The following is a 14,978-nucleotide window of genomic DNA, read 5'->3' as shown; positions in this document are numbered from 1 at the left end:
CCGCTATTCACAGGCGCCAGGTAGTGACGACAACTCTCATCAGAGCCGCTAGAATCCATCCACCCGCCCGTCCATCATCCATCATCCATTAGACCATCCATCTGACCGTCCATCCATCTGACTGACTATCCATCCACCCACTGACCATCCATCCGACCCACCATTCATTCATCTGACCATCCATCCGACCCACCATTCATTCATCTGACCATCCATCCGACCCACCATTCATTCATCTGACCATCCATCCGCCTGCCCATCCCTATCCACCCAACCATACATCCTGCACAGCACATTCCTCAGTCGCTCTGCGGGGCACTGACAGCTGAAGGCGGTGACGTCACGCTGTGACCCTGCGCGCTCTCCCGCCATCCATTTCTATAAATAGGCGGGGTCACAGAGGGGGAGTAGGTGTGGTTGATGCTGTGGGCGTGACCTATCATGAGCGACCGGCAGATGTCACTGCACAGAACGGGGACACGCGGTGTGTCGGGAGTTATGACCGGTAATAACGGGGCGGCGGAGCGGCAGCCGGGAGAGGAGACGGCTGAAGCGGCGGAGGAGAGGGACAGTGCCCCGGACAGCTGCACGGCGAAGGTGGGGGCGCCGGTACATGTGTTAGGACTACAACTCCCAGCGTGCTGTGTGCGGGCTGCAGCCCATGTGCTATTAGTGCAGAAACGGCGGCGAATGGAGTGCAGCCCGTGACTATAGTGTGTACACCGGTCACTGTATATACAGCTGTATAAACTGCCCCTCCCCCCGGTCACTGTGTATATACTGTGTATACACCGGTAACTATATATAATGTGTATACTCTGCCCCCCCCCCCCCCCCGGTCACTGTGTATATATAATGTGTATACTCTGCCCCCCCCCCCCCCCCCCGGTCACTGTGTATATATAATGTGTATACTCTGCCCCCCCCCCCCCCCCCCCCCCGGTCACTGTGTATATATAATGTGTATACTCTGCCCCCCCCTGGTCACTGTGTATATATAATGTGTATACTCTGCCCCCCCCCCCACCCCCCCCCGGTCACTGTGTATATATAATGTGTATACTCTGCCCCCCCGGTCACTGTGTATATATAATGTGTATACTCTGCCCCCCCCCCCCCGGTCACTGTGTATATATAATGTGTATACTCTGCCCCCCCCCCCCGGTCACTGTGTATATATAATGTGTATACTCTGCCCCCCCCCCCCCCCCCCCCGGTCACTGTGTATATATAATGTGTATACTCTGGCCCCCCCCCCCCCCCCTCAGTCACTGTGTATATACTGTGTATACACCGGTAACTATATATAATGTGTATACTCTGCCCCCCCCCGGTCACTGTGTATATATAATGGGTATACTCTGCCGCCCCCACCCCCCCCCGGTCACTGTGTATATATAATGTGTATACTCTGCCCACCCACCCTATGGTCACTGTGTATATATAATGTGTATACTCTGCCCCCCCCACCCACCCTATGGTCACTGTGTATATATAATGTGTATACTCTGCCACCCCCCCCCCCTGGTCTCTGTGTATATATAATGTGTATACTCTGCCCCCCCCCCCCCTGGTCTCTGTGTATATATAATGTGTATACTCTGCCCCCCCCCACCCTATGGTCACTGTGTGTATATATAATGTGTATACTCTGCCCCCCCCCACCCTATGGTCACTGTGTGTATATATAATGTGTATACTCTGCCCCCCCCCCCACCCTATGGTCACTGTGTGTATATATAATGTGTATACTCTGCCCCCCCCCACCCTATGGTCACTGTGTGTATATATAATGTGTATACTCTGCCCCCCCCCCCCCACCCTATGGTCACTGTGTGTATATATAATGTGTATACTCTGCCCCCCCCCACCCTATGGTCACTGTGTATATATAATGTGTATACTCTGCCCCCCCCCCCCCAGGTCACTGTGTATATATAATGTGTATACTCTGCCCCCCCCACCCTATGGTCACTGTGTATATATAATGTGTATACTCTGCCCCCCCCCCGGTCACTGTGTATATATAATGTGTATACTCTGCCCCCCCCCCGGTCACTGTGTATATATAATGTGTATACTCTGCCCCCCCCGGTCACTGTGTATATATAATGTGTATACTCTGCCCCCCCCCCACCCACCCTATGGTCACTGTGTATATATAATGTGTATACTCTGCCCCCCCCCCCCACCCACCCTATGGTCACTGTGTATATATAATGTGTATACTCTGCCCCCCCCCCCCCACCCACCCTATGGTCACTGTGTATATATAATGTGTATACTCTGCCCCCCCCACCCACCCTATGGTCACTGTGTATATATAATGTGTATACTCTGCCCCCCCCCCCCTGGTCTCTGTGTATATATAATGTGTATACTCTGCCCCCCCCCCTGGTCTGTGTATATATAATGTGTATACTCTGCCCCCCCCCACCCTATGGTCACTGTGTGTATATATAATGTGTATACTCTGCCCCCCCCCACCCTATGGTTACTGTGTATACTCTGCCCCCCCCCACCCTATGGTCACTGTGTATATATAATGAGTATACTCTGCCCCCCCCCACCCTATGGTCACTGTGTATATATAATGTGTATACTCTGCCCCCCCCCACCCTATGGTCACTGTGTGTATATATAATGTGTATACTCTGCCCCCCCCCACCCTATGGTCACTGTGTGTATACTCTGCCCCCCCCCCACCCTATGGTCACTGTGTGTATATATAATGTGTATACTCTGCCCCCCTGGTCACTGTGTATTTATAATGTGTATACTCTGCCCCCCCCCCCCCCCCCGGTCACTGTGTATATATAATGTGTATACTCTGCCCCCCCCACCCTATGGTGACTGTGTATATATAATGTGTATACTCTGCCCCCCCCCGGTCACTGTGTATATATAATGTGTATACTCTGCCCCCCCCACCCTATGGTGACTGTGTATATATAATGTGTATACTCTGCCCCCCCCACCCTATGGTCACTGTGTGTATATATAATGTGTATTCTCTGCCCCCCCGGTCACTGTGTATATATAATGTGTATACTCTGCCCCCCCCCGCCCCCCTGTCTCTGTGTATATATAATGTGTATACTCTGCCCCCCGGTCACTGTGTATATATAATGTGTATACTCTGCGCCCCCCCCCCCCCCCGGGTCTCTGTGTATATATAATGTGTATACTCTGCCCCCCCCGGTCACTGTGTATACTCTGCCCCCCCCCGGTCACTGTGTATACTCTGCCCCCCCCCGGTCACTGTGTATACTCTGCCCCCCCCCGGTCACTGTGTATACTCTGCCCCCCCCCGGTCACTGTGTATACTCTGCCCCCCCCCCGGTCACTGTGTATACTCTGCCCCCCCCCCGGTCACTGTGTATACTCTGCCCCCCCCCCGGTCACTGTGTATACTCTGCCCCCCCCCCCGGTCACTGTGTATACTCTGCCCCCCCCCCGGTCACTGTGTATACTCTGCCCCCCCCCGGTCACTGTGTATACTCTGCCCCCCCCCGGTCACTGTGTATACTCTGCCCCCCCCGGTCACTGTGTATACTCTGCCCCCCCCCGGTCACTGTGTATACTCTGCCCCCCCCCGGTCACTGTGTATACTCTGCCCCCCCCCGGTCACTGTGTATACTCTGCCCCCCCCGGTCACTGTGTATATATAATGTGTATACTCTGCCCCCCCCCGCCCCCCTGTCTCTGTGTATATATAATGTGTATACTCTGCCCCCCGGTCACTGTGTATATATAATGTGTATACTCTGCGCCCCCCCCCCCCCCCCGGGTCTCTGTGTATATATAATGTGTATACTCTGCCCCCCCCGGTCACTGTGTATACTCTGCCCCCCCCCGGTCACTGTGTATACTCTGCCCCCCCCCGGTCACTGTGTATACTCTGCCCCCCCCCGGTCACTGTGTATACTCTGCCCCCCCCCGGTCACTGTGTATACTCTGCCCCCCCCCCGGTCACTGTGTATACTCTGCCCCCCCCCCGGTCACTGTGTATACTCTGCCCCCCCCCCGGTCACTGTGTATACTCTGCCCCCCCCCCGGTCACTGTGTATACTCTGCCCCCCCCCGGTCACTGTGTATACTCTGCCCCCCCCCGGTCACTGTGTATACTCTGCCCCCCCCGGTCACTGTGTATACTCTGCCCCCCCCCGGTCACTGTGTATACTCTGCCCCCCCCCGGTCACTGTGTATACTCTGCCCCCCCCGGTCACTGTGTATATATAATGTGTATACTCTGCCCCCCCTGGTCACTGTGTATATATAATGTGTATACTCTGCCCCCCCCCCGGTCACTGTGTATATATAATGTGTATACTCTGCCCCCCGCCCCCCTATGGTCACTGTGTATATATAATGTGTATACTCTGCCCCCCCCACCCACCCTATGGTCACTGTGTATATATAATGTGTATACTCTGCCCCCCCCCCCCTGGTCTCTGTGTATATATAATGTGTATACTCTGCCCCCCCCCCTGGTCTCTGTGTATATATAATGTGTATACTCTGCCCCCCCCCCCACCCTATGGTCTCTGTGTATATATAATGTGTATACTCTGCCCCCCCCCCCACCCTATGGTCACTGTGTGTATATATAATGTGTATACTCTGCCCCCCCCCACCCTATGGTCACTGTGTGTATATATAATGTGTATACTCTGCCCCCCCCCACCCTATGGTCACTGTGTGTATATATAATGTGTATACTCTGCCCCCCCCCCCACCCTATGGTCACTGTGTGTATATATAATGTGTATACTCTGCCCCCCCCCCCACCCTATGGTCACTGTGTATATATAATGTGTATAGTCTGCCCCCCCACCCTATGGTCACTGTGTATGTATAATGTGTATACTCTGCCCCCCCCCACCCTATGGTCACTGTGTATATATAATGTGTATACTCTGCCCCCCCCCCCCCCCAGGTCACTGTGTATATATAATGTGTATACTCTGCCCCCCCCACCCTATGGTCACTGTGTATATATAATGTGTATATATAATGTGTATACTCTGCCCCCCCCCGGTCACTGTGTATATATAATGTGTATACTCTGCCCCCCCCGGTCACTGTGTATATATAATGTGTATACTCTGCCCCCCCCCTGGTCTCTGTGTATATATAATGTGTATACTCTGCCCCCCCCCCACCCTATGGTCACTGTGTGTATATATAATGTGTATACTCTGCCCCCCCCCCTGGTCTCTGTGTATATATAATGTGTATACTCTGCCCCCCCCCCCCACCCACCCTATGGTCACTGTGTATATATAATGTGTATACTCTGCCCCCCCCACCCACCCTATGGTCACTGTGTATATATAATGTGTATACTCTGCCCCCCCCCCCTGGTCTCTGTGTATATATAATGTGTATACTCTGCCCCCCCCACCCTATGGTCACTGTGTATATATAATGTGTATACTCTGCCCCCCCCCCCACCCTATGGTCACTGTGTATATATAATGTGTATACTCTGCCCCCCCCCCACCCTATGGTCACTGTGTATATATAATGTGTATACTCTGCCCCCCCCCCACCCTATGGTCACTGTGTGTATATATAATGTGTATACTCTGCCCCCCCGGTCACTGTGTATATATAATGTGTATACTCTGCCCCCCCACCCTATGGTCACTGTGTATACTCTGCCCCCCCCCACCCTATGGTCACTGTGTGTATATATAATGTGTATACTCTGCCCCCCTGGTCACTGTGTATTTATAATGTGTATACTCTGCCCCCCCCCGGTCACTGTGTATATATAATGTGTATACTCTGCCCCCCCCACCCTATGGTGACTGTGTATATATAATGTGTATACTCTGCCCCCCCCACCCTATGGTCACTGTGTGTATATATAATGTGTATACTCTGCCCCCCGGTCACTGTGTATATATAATGTGTATACTCTGCGCCCCCCCCCCCCCCCCCGGGTCTCTGTGTATATATAATGTGTATACTCTGCCCCCACCCGGTCACTGTGTATACTCTGCCCCCCCCCGGTCACTGTGTATACTCTGCCCCCCCGGTCACTGTGTATACTCTGCCCCCCCCGGTCACTGTGTATACTCTGCCCCCCCCCGGTCACTGTGTATACTCTGCCCCCCCCCGGTCACTGTGTATACTCTGCCCCCCCCGGTCACTGTGTATACTCTGCCCCCCCCCGGTCACTGTGTATACTCTGCCCCCCCCCGGTCACTGTGTATACTCTGCCCCCCCCCGGTCACTGTGTATACTCTGCCCCCCCCCGGTCACTGTGTATACTCTGCCCCCCCCCGGTCACTGTGTATACTCTGCCCCCCCCCGGTCACTGTGTATACTCTGCCCCCCCCCGGTCACTGTGTATACTCTGCCCCCCCCCGGTCACTGTGTATACTCTGCCCCCCCCCGGTCACTGTGTATACTCTGCCCCCCCCAGGTCACTGTGTATACTCTGCCCCCCCCCAGGTCACTGTGTATACTCTGCCCCCCCCCGGTCACTGTGTATACTCTGCCCCCCCCCCCCCGGTCACTGTGTATACTCTGCCCCCCCCCCCCCGGTCACTGTGTATACTCTGCCCCCCCCCCCCCCGGTCACTGTGTATACTCTGCCCCCCCCCCCCCGGTCACTGTGTATACTCTGCCCCCCCCCCCCCGGTCACTGTGTATACTCTGCCCCCCCCCCCCCGGTCACTGTGTATACTCTGCCCCCCCCCCCCCCGGTCACTGTGTATACTCTGCCCCCCCCCCCCCGGTCACTGTGTATACTCTGCCCCCCCCCCCCCGGTCACTGTGTATACTCTGCCCCCCCCCGGTCACTGTGTATACTCTGCCCCCCCCCCCCCCCCCCCTGGTTACTGTGTATATATAATGTGTATACTCTGCGCCCCCCCCCCCCCCGGTTACTGTGTATATATAATGTGTATACTCTGCCCCCCCCCCCCCCCTGGTTACTGTGTATATATAATGTGTATACTCTGCCCCCCCCCCCCCCGGTTACTGTGTATATATAATGTGTATGCTCTGCCCCCCCCCCCCCGGTCACTGTGTATGCTCTGCCCCCCCCCCCCCGGTCACTGTGTATACTCTGCCCCCCCCCCGGTCACTGTGTATACTCTGCCCCCCCCCCGGTTACTGTGTATATATAATGTGTATACTCTGCCCCCCGCCCCCCCCCCGGTTACTGTGTATATATAATGTGTATACTCTGCCCCCCCCCCCCCCCCCGGTTACTGTGTATATATAATGTGTATACTCTGCCCCCCCCCCCCCCCGGTTACTGTGTATATCTAATGTGTATACTCTGCCCCCCCCCCCCCCCGGTTACTGTGTATATATAATGTGTATACTCTGCCCCCCCCCCCCCCGGTTACTGTGTATATATAATGTGTATACTCTGCCCCCCCACCCTATGGTCACTATGTATATATAATGTGTATACTCTGCCCCCCCCACCCTATGGTCACTGTGTATATATAATGTGTATACTCTGCCCCCCCCACCCTATGGTCACTGTGTATATATAATGTGTATACTCTGCCCCCGCGGTCACTTTGTATATATAATGTGTATACTCTGCCCCCCCACCCTATGGTCACTGTGTATATATAATGTGTATACTCTGCCCCCCCCCCACCCTATGGTCACTGTGTATATATAATGTGTATACTCTGCCCCCCCCTCCCCCGGTCTCTGTGTATACTTTGCCCCCCCCCTCCCCCGGTCTCTGTGTATATATAATGTGTATACTCTGCCCCCCCGGTCACTTTGTATATATAATGTGTATACTCTGCCCCCCCCCCCCCCCCCGGTTACTGTGTATATATAATGTGTATACTCTGCCCCCCCCCCCCCCCCCGGTTACTGTGTATATATAATGTGTATACTCTGCCCCCCCCCGGTTACTGTGTATATATAATGTGTATACTCTGCCCCCCCACCCTATGGTCACTATGTATATATAATGTGTATACTCTGCCCCCCCCACCCTATGGTCACTGTGTATATATAATGTGTATACTCTGCCCCCCCCACCCTATGGTCACTGTGTATATATAATGTGTATACTCTGCCCCCGCGGTCACTTTGTATATATAATGTGTATACTCTGCCCCCCCACCCTATGGTCACTGTGTATATATAATGTGTATACTCTGCCCCCCCCCACCCTATGGTCACTGTGTATATATAATGTGTATACTCTGCCCCCCCCCTCCCCCGGTCTCTGTGTATATATAATGTGTATACTCTGCCCCCCCGGTCACTTTGTATATATAATGTGTATACTCTGACCCCCCCCCCCCCCGGTCACTGTGTATATATAATGTGTATACTCTGCCCCCCCCCCCCCCCCCGGTTACTGTGTATATATAATGTGTATACTCTGCCCCCCCCGGTCACTGTGTATATATAATGTGTATACTCTGCCCCCCCCACCCTATGGTCACTATGTATATATAATGTGTATACTCTGCCCCCCCGGTCACTGTGTATATATGTGTATACTCTGCCCCCCCCACCCTATGGTCACTGTGTATATATAATGTGTATACTCTGCCCCCCCCACCCTATGGTCACTGTGTATATATAATGTGTATACTCTGCCCCCGCGGTCACTTTGTATATATAATGTGTATACTCTGCCCCCCCACCCTATGGTCACTGTGTATATATAATGTGTATACTCTGCCCCCCCCACCCCCGGTCTCTGTGTATATATAATGTGTATACTCTGCCCCCCCCCCTCCCCCGGTCTCTGTGTATACTCTGCCCCCCCCTCCCCCGGTCTCTGTGTATACTCTGCCCCCCCCTCCCCCGGTCTCTGTGTATATATAATGTGTATACTCTGCCCCCCCCCCCCCCCCCCGGTCACTGTGTATATATAATGTGTATACTCTGCCCCCCCCGGTCACTGTGTATATATAATGTGTATACTCTGCCCCCCCCTGTGGTCTCTGTGTATATATAATGTGTATAATCTGCCCCCCCCCCCCTGTGGTCACTGTGTATATAATGTGTATACTCTGCCCCCCCCGGTCACTGTTTGTATATAATGTGTATACTCTGCCCCCCCCCGGTCACTGTTTGTATATAATGTGTATACTCTGCCCCCCCCCCCGGTCACTGTGTGTATATAATGTGTATACTTTGCCCCCCCCCCCGGTCACTGTGTGTATATAATGTGTATACTTTGCCCCCCCCCCCCCCCCGGTCACTGTGTATATATAATGTGTATACCCTGCCCCCCCCCCCGGTCACTGTGTATATATGTGTATACTCTGCCCCCCCTGGTCTCTGTGTATATATAATGTGTATACTCTGCCCCCCCCCGTGGTCACTGTGTATATATGTGTATACTCTGCCCCCCCCCCCGGTCACTGTGTATATATAATGTGTATACTCTGCCCCCCCCCCCCCCCCCCCCCGGTCACTGTGTATATATGTGTATACTCTGCCCCCCTGGTCTCTGTGTATATATAATGTGTATACTCTGCCCCCCCCCCCCGTGGTCACTGTGTATATATGTGTATACTCTGCCCCCCCCCCCGTGGTCACTGTGTATATATGTGTACACTCTGCCCCCCCCCCCCGTGGTCACTGTGTATATATAATGTGTACACTCTGCCCCCCCCCCGTGGTCACTGTGTATATATAATGTGTACACTCTGCCCCCCCCCCCGTGGTCACTGTGTATATATAATGTGTACACTCTGCCCCCCCCGTGGTCACTGTGTATATATGTGTACACTCTGCCCCCCCCCCCGTGGTCACTGTGTATATATAATGTGTACACTCTGCCCCCCCCCCCCCTCGCGGTCACTGTGTATATATAATGTGTACACTCTGCCCCCCCCCCCCCCCCGCGGTCACTGTGTATATATAGTGTGTACACTCTGCCCCCCCCCCGTGGTCACTGTGTATATATAAATGTGTACACTCTGCCCCCCCCCCCCCGTGGTCACTGTGTATATATAAATGTGTACACTCTGCCCCCCCCCCCCCGTGGTCACTGTGTATATATAAATGTGTACACTCTGCCCCCCCCCCCCCGTGGTCACTGTGTATATATAAATGTGTACACTCTGCCCCCCCCCCCCCTGTGGTCACTGTGTATATATAAATGTGTACACTCTGCCCCCCCCCCCCTGTGGTCACTGTGTACACTCTGCCCCCCCCCGTGGTCACTGTGTATATATAAATGTGTACACTCTGCCCCCCCCCCCCTGTGGTCACTGTGTATATATAAATGTGTACACTCTGCCCCCCCCCCCCCTGTGGTCACTGTGTATATATAAATGTGTACACTCTGCCCCCCCCCCCTGTGGTCACTGTGTATATATAAATGTGTACACTCTGCCCCCCCCCCCTGTGGTCACTGTGTATATATAAATGTGTACACTCTGCTCCCCCCCCCCCGTGGTCACTGTGTATATATAATGTGTACACTCTGCGCCCCCCCCGGTCTCTGTGTATATATGTGTATACTCTGCCCCTGCTGGTCACTGTGTATACACCGGTATCTATATATAATGTGTATGCTCTGCCCCCCCCCCCGGTCACTGTGTATACTCTGCCCCCCCCCCGGTCACTGTGTATACATAATGTGTATACTCTGCCCCCCCCCCCCCCCCCGGTCACTGTGTATATATAATGTGTATACTCTGCCCCCCCCCCCCCCGGTCACTGTGTGTATATATAATGTGTATACTCTGCCCCCCCCCCCCGGTCACTGTGTGTATATATAATGTGTATACTCTGCCCCACCCCCCGGTCACTGTGTATACTCTGCCCCCCCCCCGGTCACTGTATATATATAATGTGTATACTCTGCCCCCCCCCCCCCGGTCTCTGTGTATATATAATGTGTATACTCTGCCCCCCCCCCCTGTGGTCACTGTATACTCTGCCCCCCCCCCCCCTGTGGTCACTGTGTATATATAATGTGTATACTCTGCGCCCCCCCCCCCCCTGGTCACTGTGTGTATATATAATGTGTATACTCTGCGCCCCTCCCCCCCTGGTCACTGTGTGTATATATAATGTGTATACTCTGCGCCCCTCCCCCCCTGGTCACTGTGTGTATATATAATATATATAATGTGTATACTCTGCCCCCCCCCCCCCCCCTGTGGTCACTGTGTATATATAGTGTATATACTCTGCCCCCGCCTCCCCGGTCACTGTGTATATACTGTGTATACACCGGTAACTATATATAACGTGTATACTCAGCCCCCCACCCTGTGGTCACTGTGTGTATATGTAATGTGTATACTCTGCCCCCCCCCCCCCCGGGTCACTGTGTATATGTAATGTGTATACTCTGCCCCCCCCCCCCTGTGGTCACTGTGTATACTCTGCCCCCCCCCCCTGTGGTCACTGTGTATACTCTGCCCCCCCCCCTGTGGTCACTGTGTATACTCTGCCCCCCCCCCCTGTGGTCACTGTGTATACTCTGCCCCCCCCCCTGTGGTCACTGTGTATACTCTGCCCCCCCCCTGTGGTCAGTGTGTATACTCTGCCCCCCCCCTCCCCCCTGTGGTCAGTGTGTATACTCTGCCCCCCCCCTCCCCCCTGTGGTCAGTGTGTATACTCTGCCCCCCCCCCCCCCCTGTGGTCACTGTGTATATATAATGTGTATACTCTGCGCCCCCCCCCCCCCTGGTCACTGTGTGTATATATAATGTGTATACTCTGCGCCCCCCCCCCCCTGGTCACTGTGTGTATATATAGTGTGTATACTCTGCCCCCCCCCCCCCCTGGTCACTGTGTATATATAATGTATATACTCTGCCCCCGCCGGTCACTGTGTATATATAATGTGTATACTCTGCCCCCCCTGTCACTGTGGATATATAATGTACATACTCTGCCCCCGCCCCCCCGCCGGTCACTGTGTATACTCTGCCCCCCCCCCCTGTGGTCAGTGTGTATACTCTGCCCCCCCCCTCCCCCCTGTGGTCAGTGTGTATACTCTGCCCCCCCCCCCCTCCCCCCTGTGGTCAGTGTGTATACTCTGCCCCCCCCCCCCTCCCCCCTGTGGTCAGTGTGTATACTCTGCCCCCCCCCCCCTCCCCCCTGTGGTCAGTGTGTATACTCTGCCCCCCCCCCCCTCCCCCCTGTGGTCAGTGTGTATACTCTGCCCCCCCCCCCCCTCCCCCCTGTGGTCAGTGTGTATACTCTGCCCCCCCCCCCCCTCCCCCCTGTGGTCAGTGTGTATACTCTGCCCCCCCCCCCCTCCCCCCTGTGGTCAGTGTGTATACTCTGCCCCCCCCCCCTCCCCCCTGTGGTCAGTGTGTATACTCTGCCCAAAAAAAAAAAACACAATGGTCACAGAAATAACTTGAATCTGACAAAAGTAATAAATTAAAAATCTATGAAAATGAACAAATGAAAGTCAGACATTGCTTTTCTGCTTCCACAGAATTTAAAAAAAAAAATTAACCTCATGAAATCGGCCTGGACTGAAATGATGGTTCTTCTTAACTTAATATTTTGTTGAACAACCTTCTGAAGCAATCACACGATTCCTGTAACTGTCAATGAGACTTCTGCACCTCTCGACAGGTATTTTGGCCCACTCCTCATGAGCAAACTGCCCCAGTTGTCTCGTGTGTGAAGGTTGCCTTTTCCAGACGGCATGTTTCAGCTCTTTCCAAAGATGCTCAATAGGATTTAGGTCAGGGCTCATAGAAGGCCACTTCAGAATAGTCTAATGTTTTCCTCTTAGCCATTCTTGGGTGTTATAAGCTGTGTGTTTTGGGTCATTATCCTGTTTCAAGACCCATGACCTGCGACTGAGACAAAGCTTTCTGACACTGGGCAGCACATTTCTCTCTAGAATCCCTTGATAGTCTTGAGATTTCATTGTACCCTGCACAGGTTCAAGACACCCTGTGCTAGATGCAGCAAAGCTGCTCCAGAACATAACAGAGCCTCCTCCATGTTTCACAGTAGGGACAGTGTTCTTTTCTTGATATGCTTCATTTTTCCATCTGTGAACATAGAGCTGATGTGCCTTGTCAAAAACTTCCATTTTTGTCTCATCTGTCCATAAGACATTCTCCCAGAAGCTTTGTGGCTTGTCAACATGTAGTTTGGCAAATTCCAGTCTGGTCATTTAATTAAAGAAAACTGACTGCCAAAAGTTTTGCGCATACTATTTATTGATAACAGAGTAATTCATTGCTTACAATGCCATAACTTAGTATTTTGTAGCATAACCTCTTGCTGTAATTGCTACACCACACCGATGGGGCATTGAAGCCACTCGGGTATTCAAGACATCTTGAGGGATCTTGCTCCATTCAATCTACTAATCTGCAAACAATTCATCTTTATTGCTTTGGGTACAGGCCCCAACTCGTTGCCCTAACTCCTTCCGAAGGTACTCTGTAGGGTTTAAATCAAGTGATTGGCTCGGCCATTGCAACAGGTGAACATTTTTCTTTGCTAATCCATTTTTGACTAAATTGGACGTGTGCTTATGATCATTGTCTTGCTGGAATCTCAATCCCCTGTCTACTCTGGTTTTATCATGTGGCAGCATTACATTCTTCAGTATATCCTTGTACATTATGGCATTCATATTTCCATTAATTCTGTGCAGGGGGCCAATGGCAGATGCAGAAAAGCAGCCCAAAACCATAACATTGACTCCACCATGCTTCACTGTAGGTGTTTGTTTCCTTGCATCATTATGTTTTCACATTTATATATCTATATATCTATATCGCCATCACTACCAAACAGATTGGACTTGGATTCATCTGATCACAACACCTTAGACCAATCTGTCTTTCCATTGGCTGTGTTCTTTGGCAAACTCAAGTTGGACCTTCCGGTTCTTTGCAGAGATGAAAGGCTTCTTGACTGGAACTCGTGCATTCAGCCCTACTGCTCTTAGCCATCGCACCACAGTTTGGTGACTCACTTTGACTCCATATTCTTCGTTCATTTCGTGTGTAATCTGTACAGCACAGGACATCAGAAACTGACTTTTTCTTAATAATGTGATCTACTCTAGAGGAAGTTTTCTGTGGTCGTCCACTTCTAGGTTTGTCAGCTGCTCCATAACCTTCTGTTTCTTTAATAAACCTGACACTTGACTCTGAGAACAGGTGAATTCCATAGCTGCCTGGTATTGGCTTTTGTCTGACCTCACTCTCAGAGTAATAAGCTTCCTGACATCTGGTGATAAATTTGGCTTTGTCTTTGCCATGTTTTAACCTAAAAACATTTATAAAAAAAAAAAAAAAAAAAAGACAAAATTCAACTATACATGACAATCTGCAAAACATTTGGCCCAGGAAATGTTGAAAACTAACACATAAAGGATAAAACAATGTCCGACACAATTTTCATCCTTATAGCTGAGAACCATTTGCTTCTGCTTTACTAAAATCACCAGGAAAATGGCCTCACAACAACCAGACAGAAGGAATCACACTTATAAAAAGCAAAACTTTTGATCGCCACTGTAGGTCATCAGGGCCATTGTAGCTGGAAAACCCCTTTATCAGTTACAGATCAGCGGCTGCATCACCCCATGGCTTTTGGCTGCTTCATCTACCCTAAATGATCCAATAAGGTCACTGCAGGACTTTGCTCTGCTTGGGACTCCCATAGAGGTGGATGGGGTTTTTGTTCTCCTCTGCTGGTCCCTGTTCTCATACAGAAGATTATGGAGGTTTAGTATGATCTGATGTCGTCCTTTAAATCTTGGCTCTTCGTCTCTTCTAAAGGAGAATGTGAGCTTTGATATTTTGTGCCAGATTCAGTATTTCATTTGTGCCTCTTCAATTTATTTTTTTTTACCTGTTTTTATTTGGGCCTTTTATTTTGCACTTTTCTAAAGTCTACTTTAAAAAAAAAAAAAAAGAAAAAAAAAAAAAAAAAGCTTTTACAACATTTAAAATGTTTGCTTGAGTTGGTGTATAAAGTAAAGATGTGGCAAAAAGGTCCTGAATAACCCTAAACCT

At 51.7% G+C, this 14,978-nt stretch overlaps 1 protein-coding gene across 3 annotated transcripts in view; it reads left to right on the top strand.

The window, feature by feature from the left end:
* Nucleotides 1-410: 410 nt before the first annotated feature.
* Nucleotides 411-14,978, top strand: part of USP28 (ubiquitin specific peptidase 28) — a 49,167-nt gene continuing 34,599 nt past the window's right edge. For all 3 annotated transcript variants that reach the window (XM_073657000.1, XM_073656999.1, XM_073657003.1), the window contains exon 1: nt 411-597. In XM_073657000.1, the coding sequence (XP_073513101.1) occupies nt 442-597 (156 nt within the window). In that variant the 5' untranslated portion in view covers nt 411-441. The remainder of the gene's footprint in view (nt 598-14,978) is intronic.

This window comes from Phyllobates terribilis, unplaced genomic scaffold (assembly GCF_046119375.1).
Source record: "Phyllobates terribilis strain yellow unplaced genomic scaffold, ASM4611937v1 Scaffold_12__6_contigs__length_324123572, whole genome shotgun sequence".
NCBI lineage: Eukaryota > Metazoa > Chordata > Amphibia > Anura > Dendrobatidae > Phyllobates > Phyllobates terribilis.
Note: the sequence above shows the minus strand (reverse complement) of the source record. Positions and strands in the feature narration are given on the sequence as shown.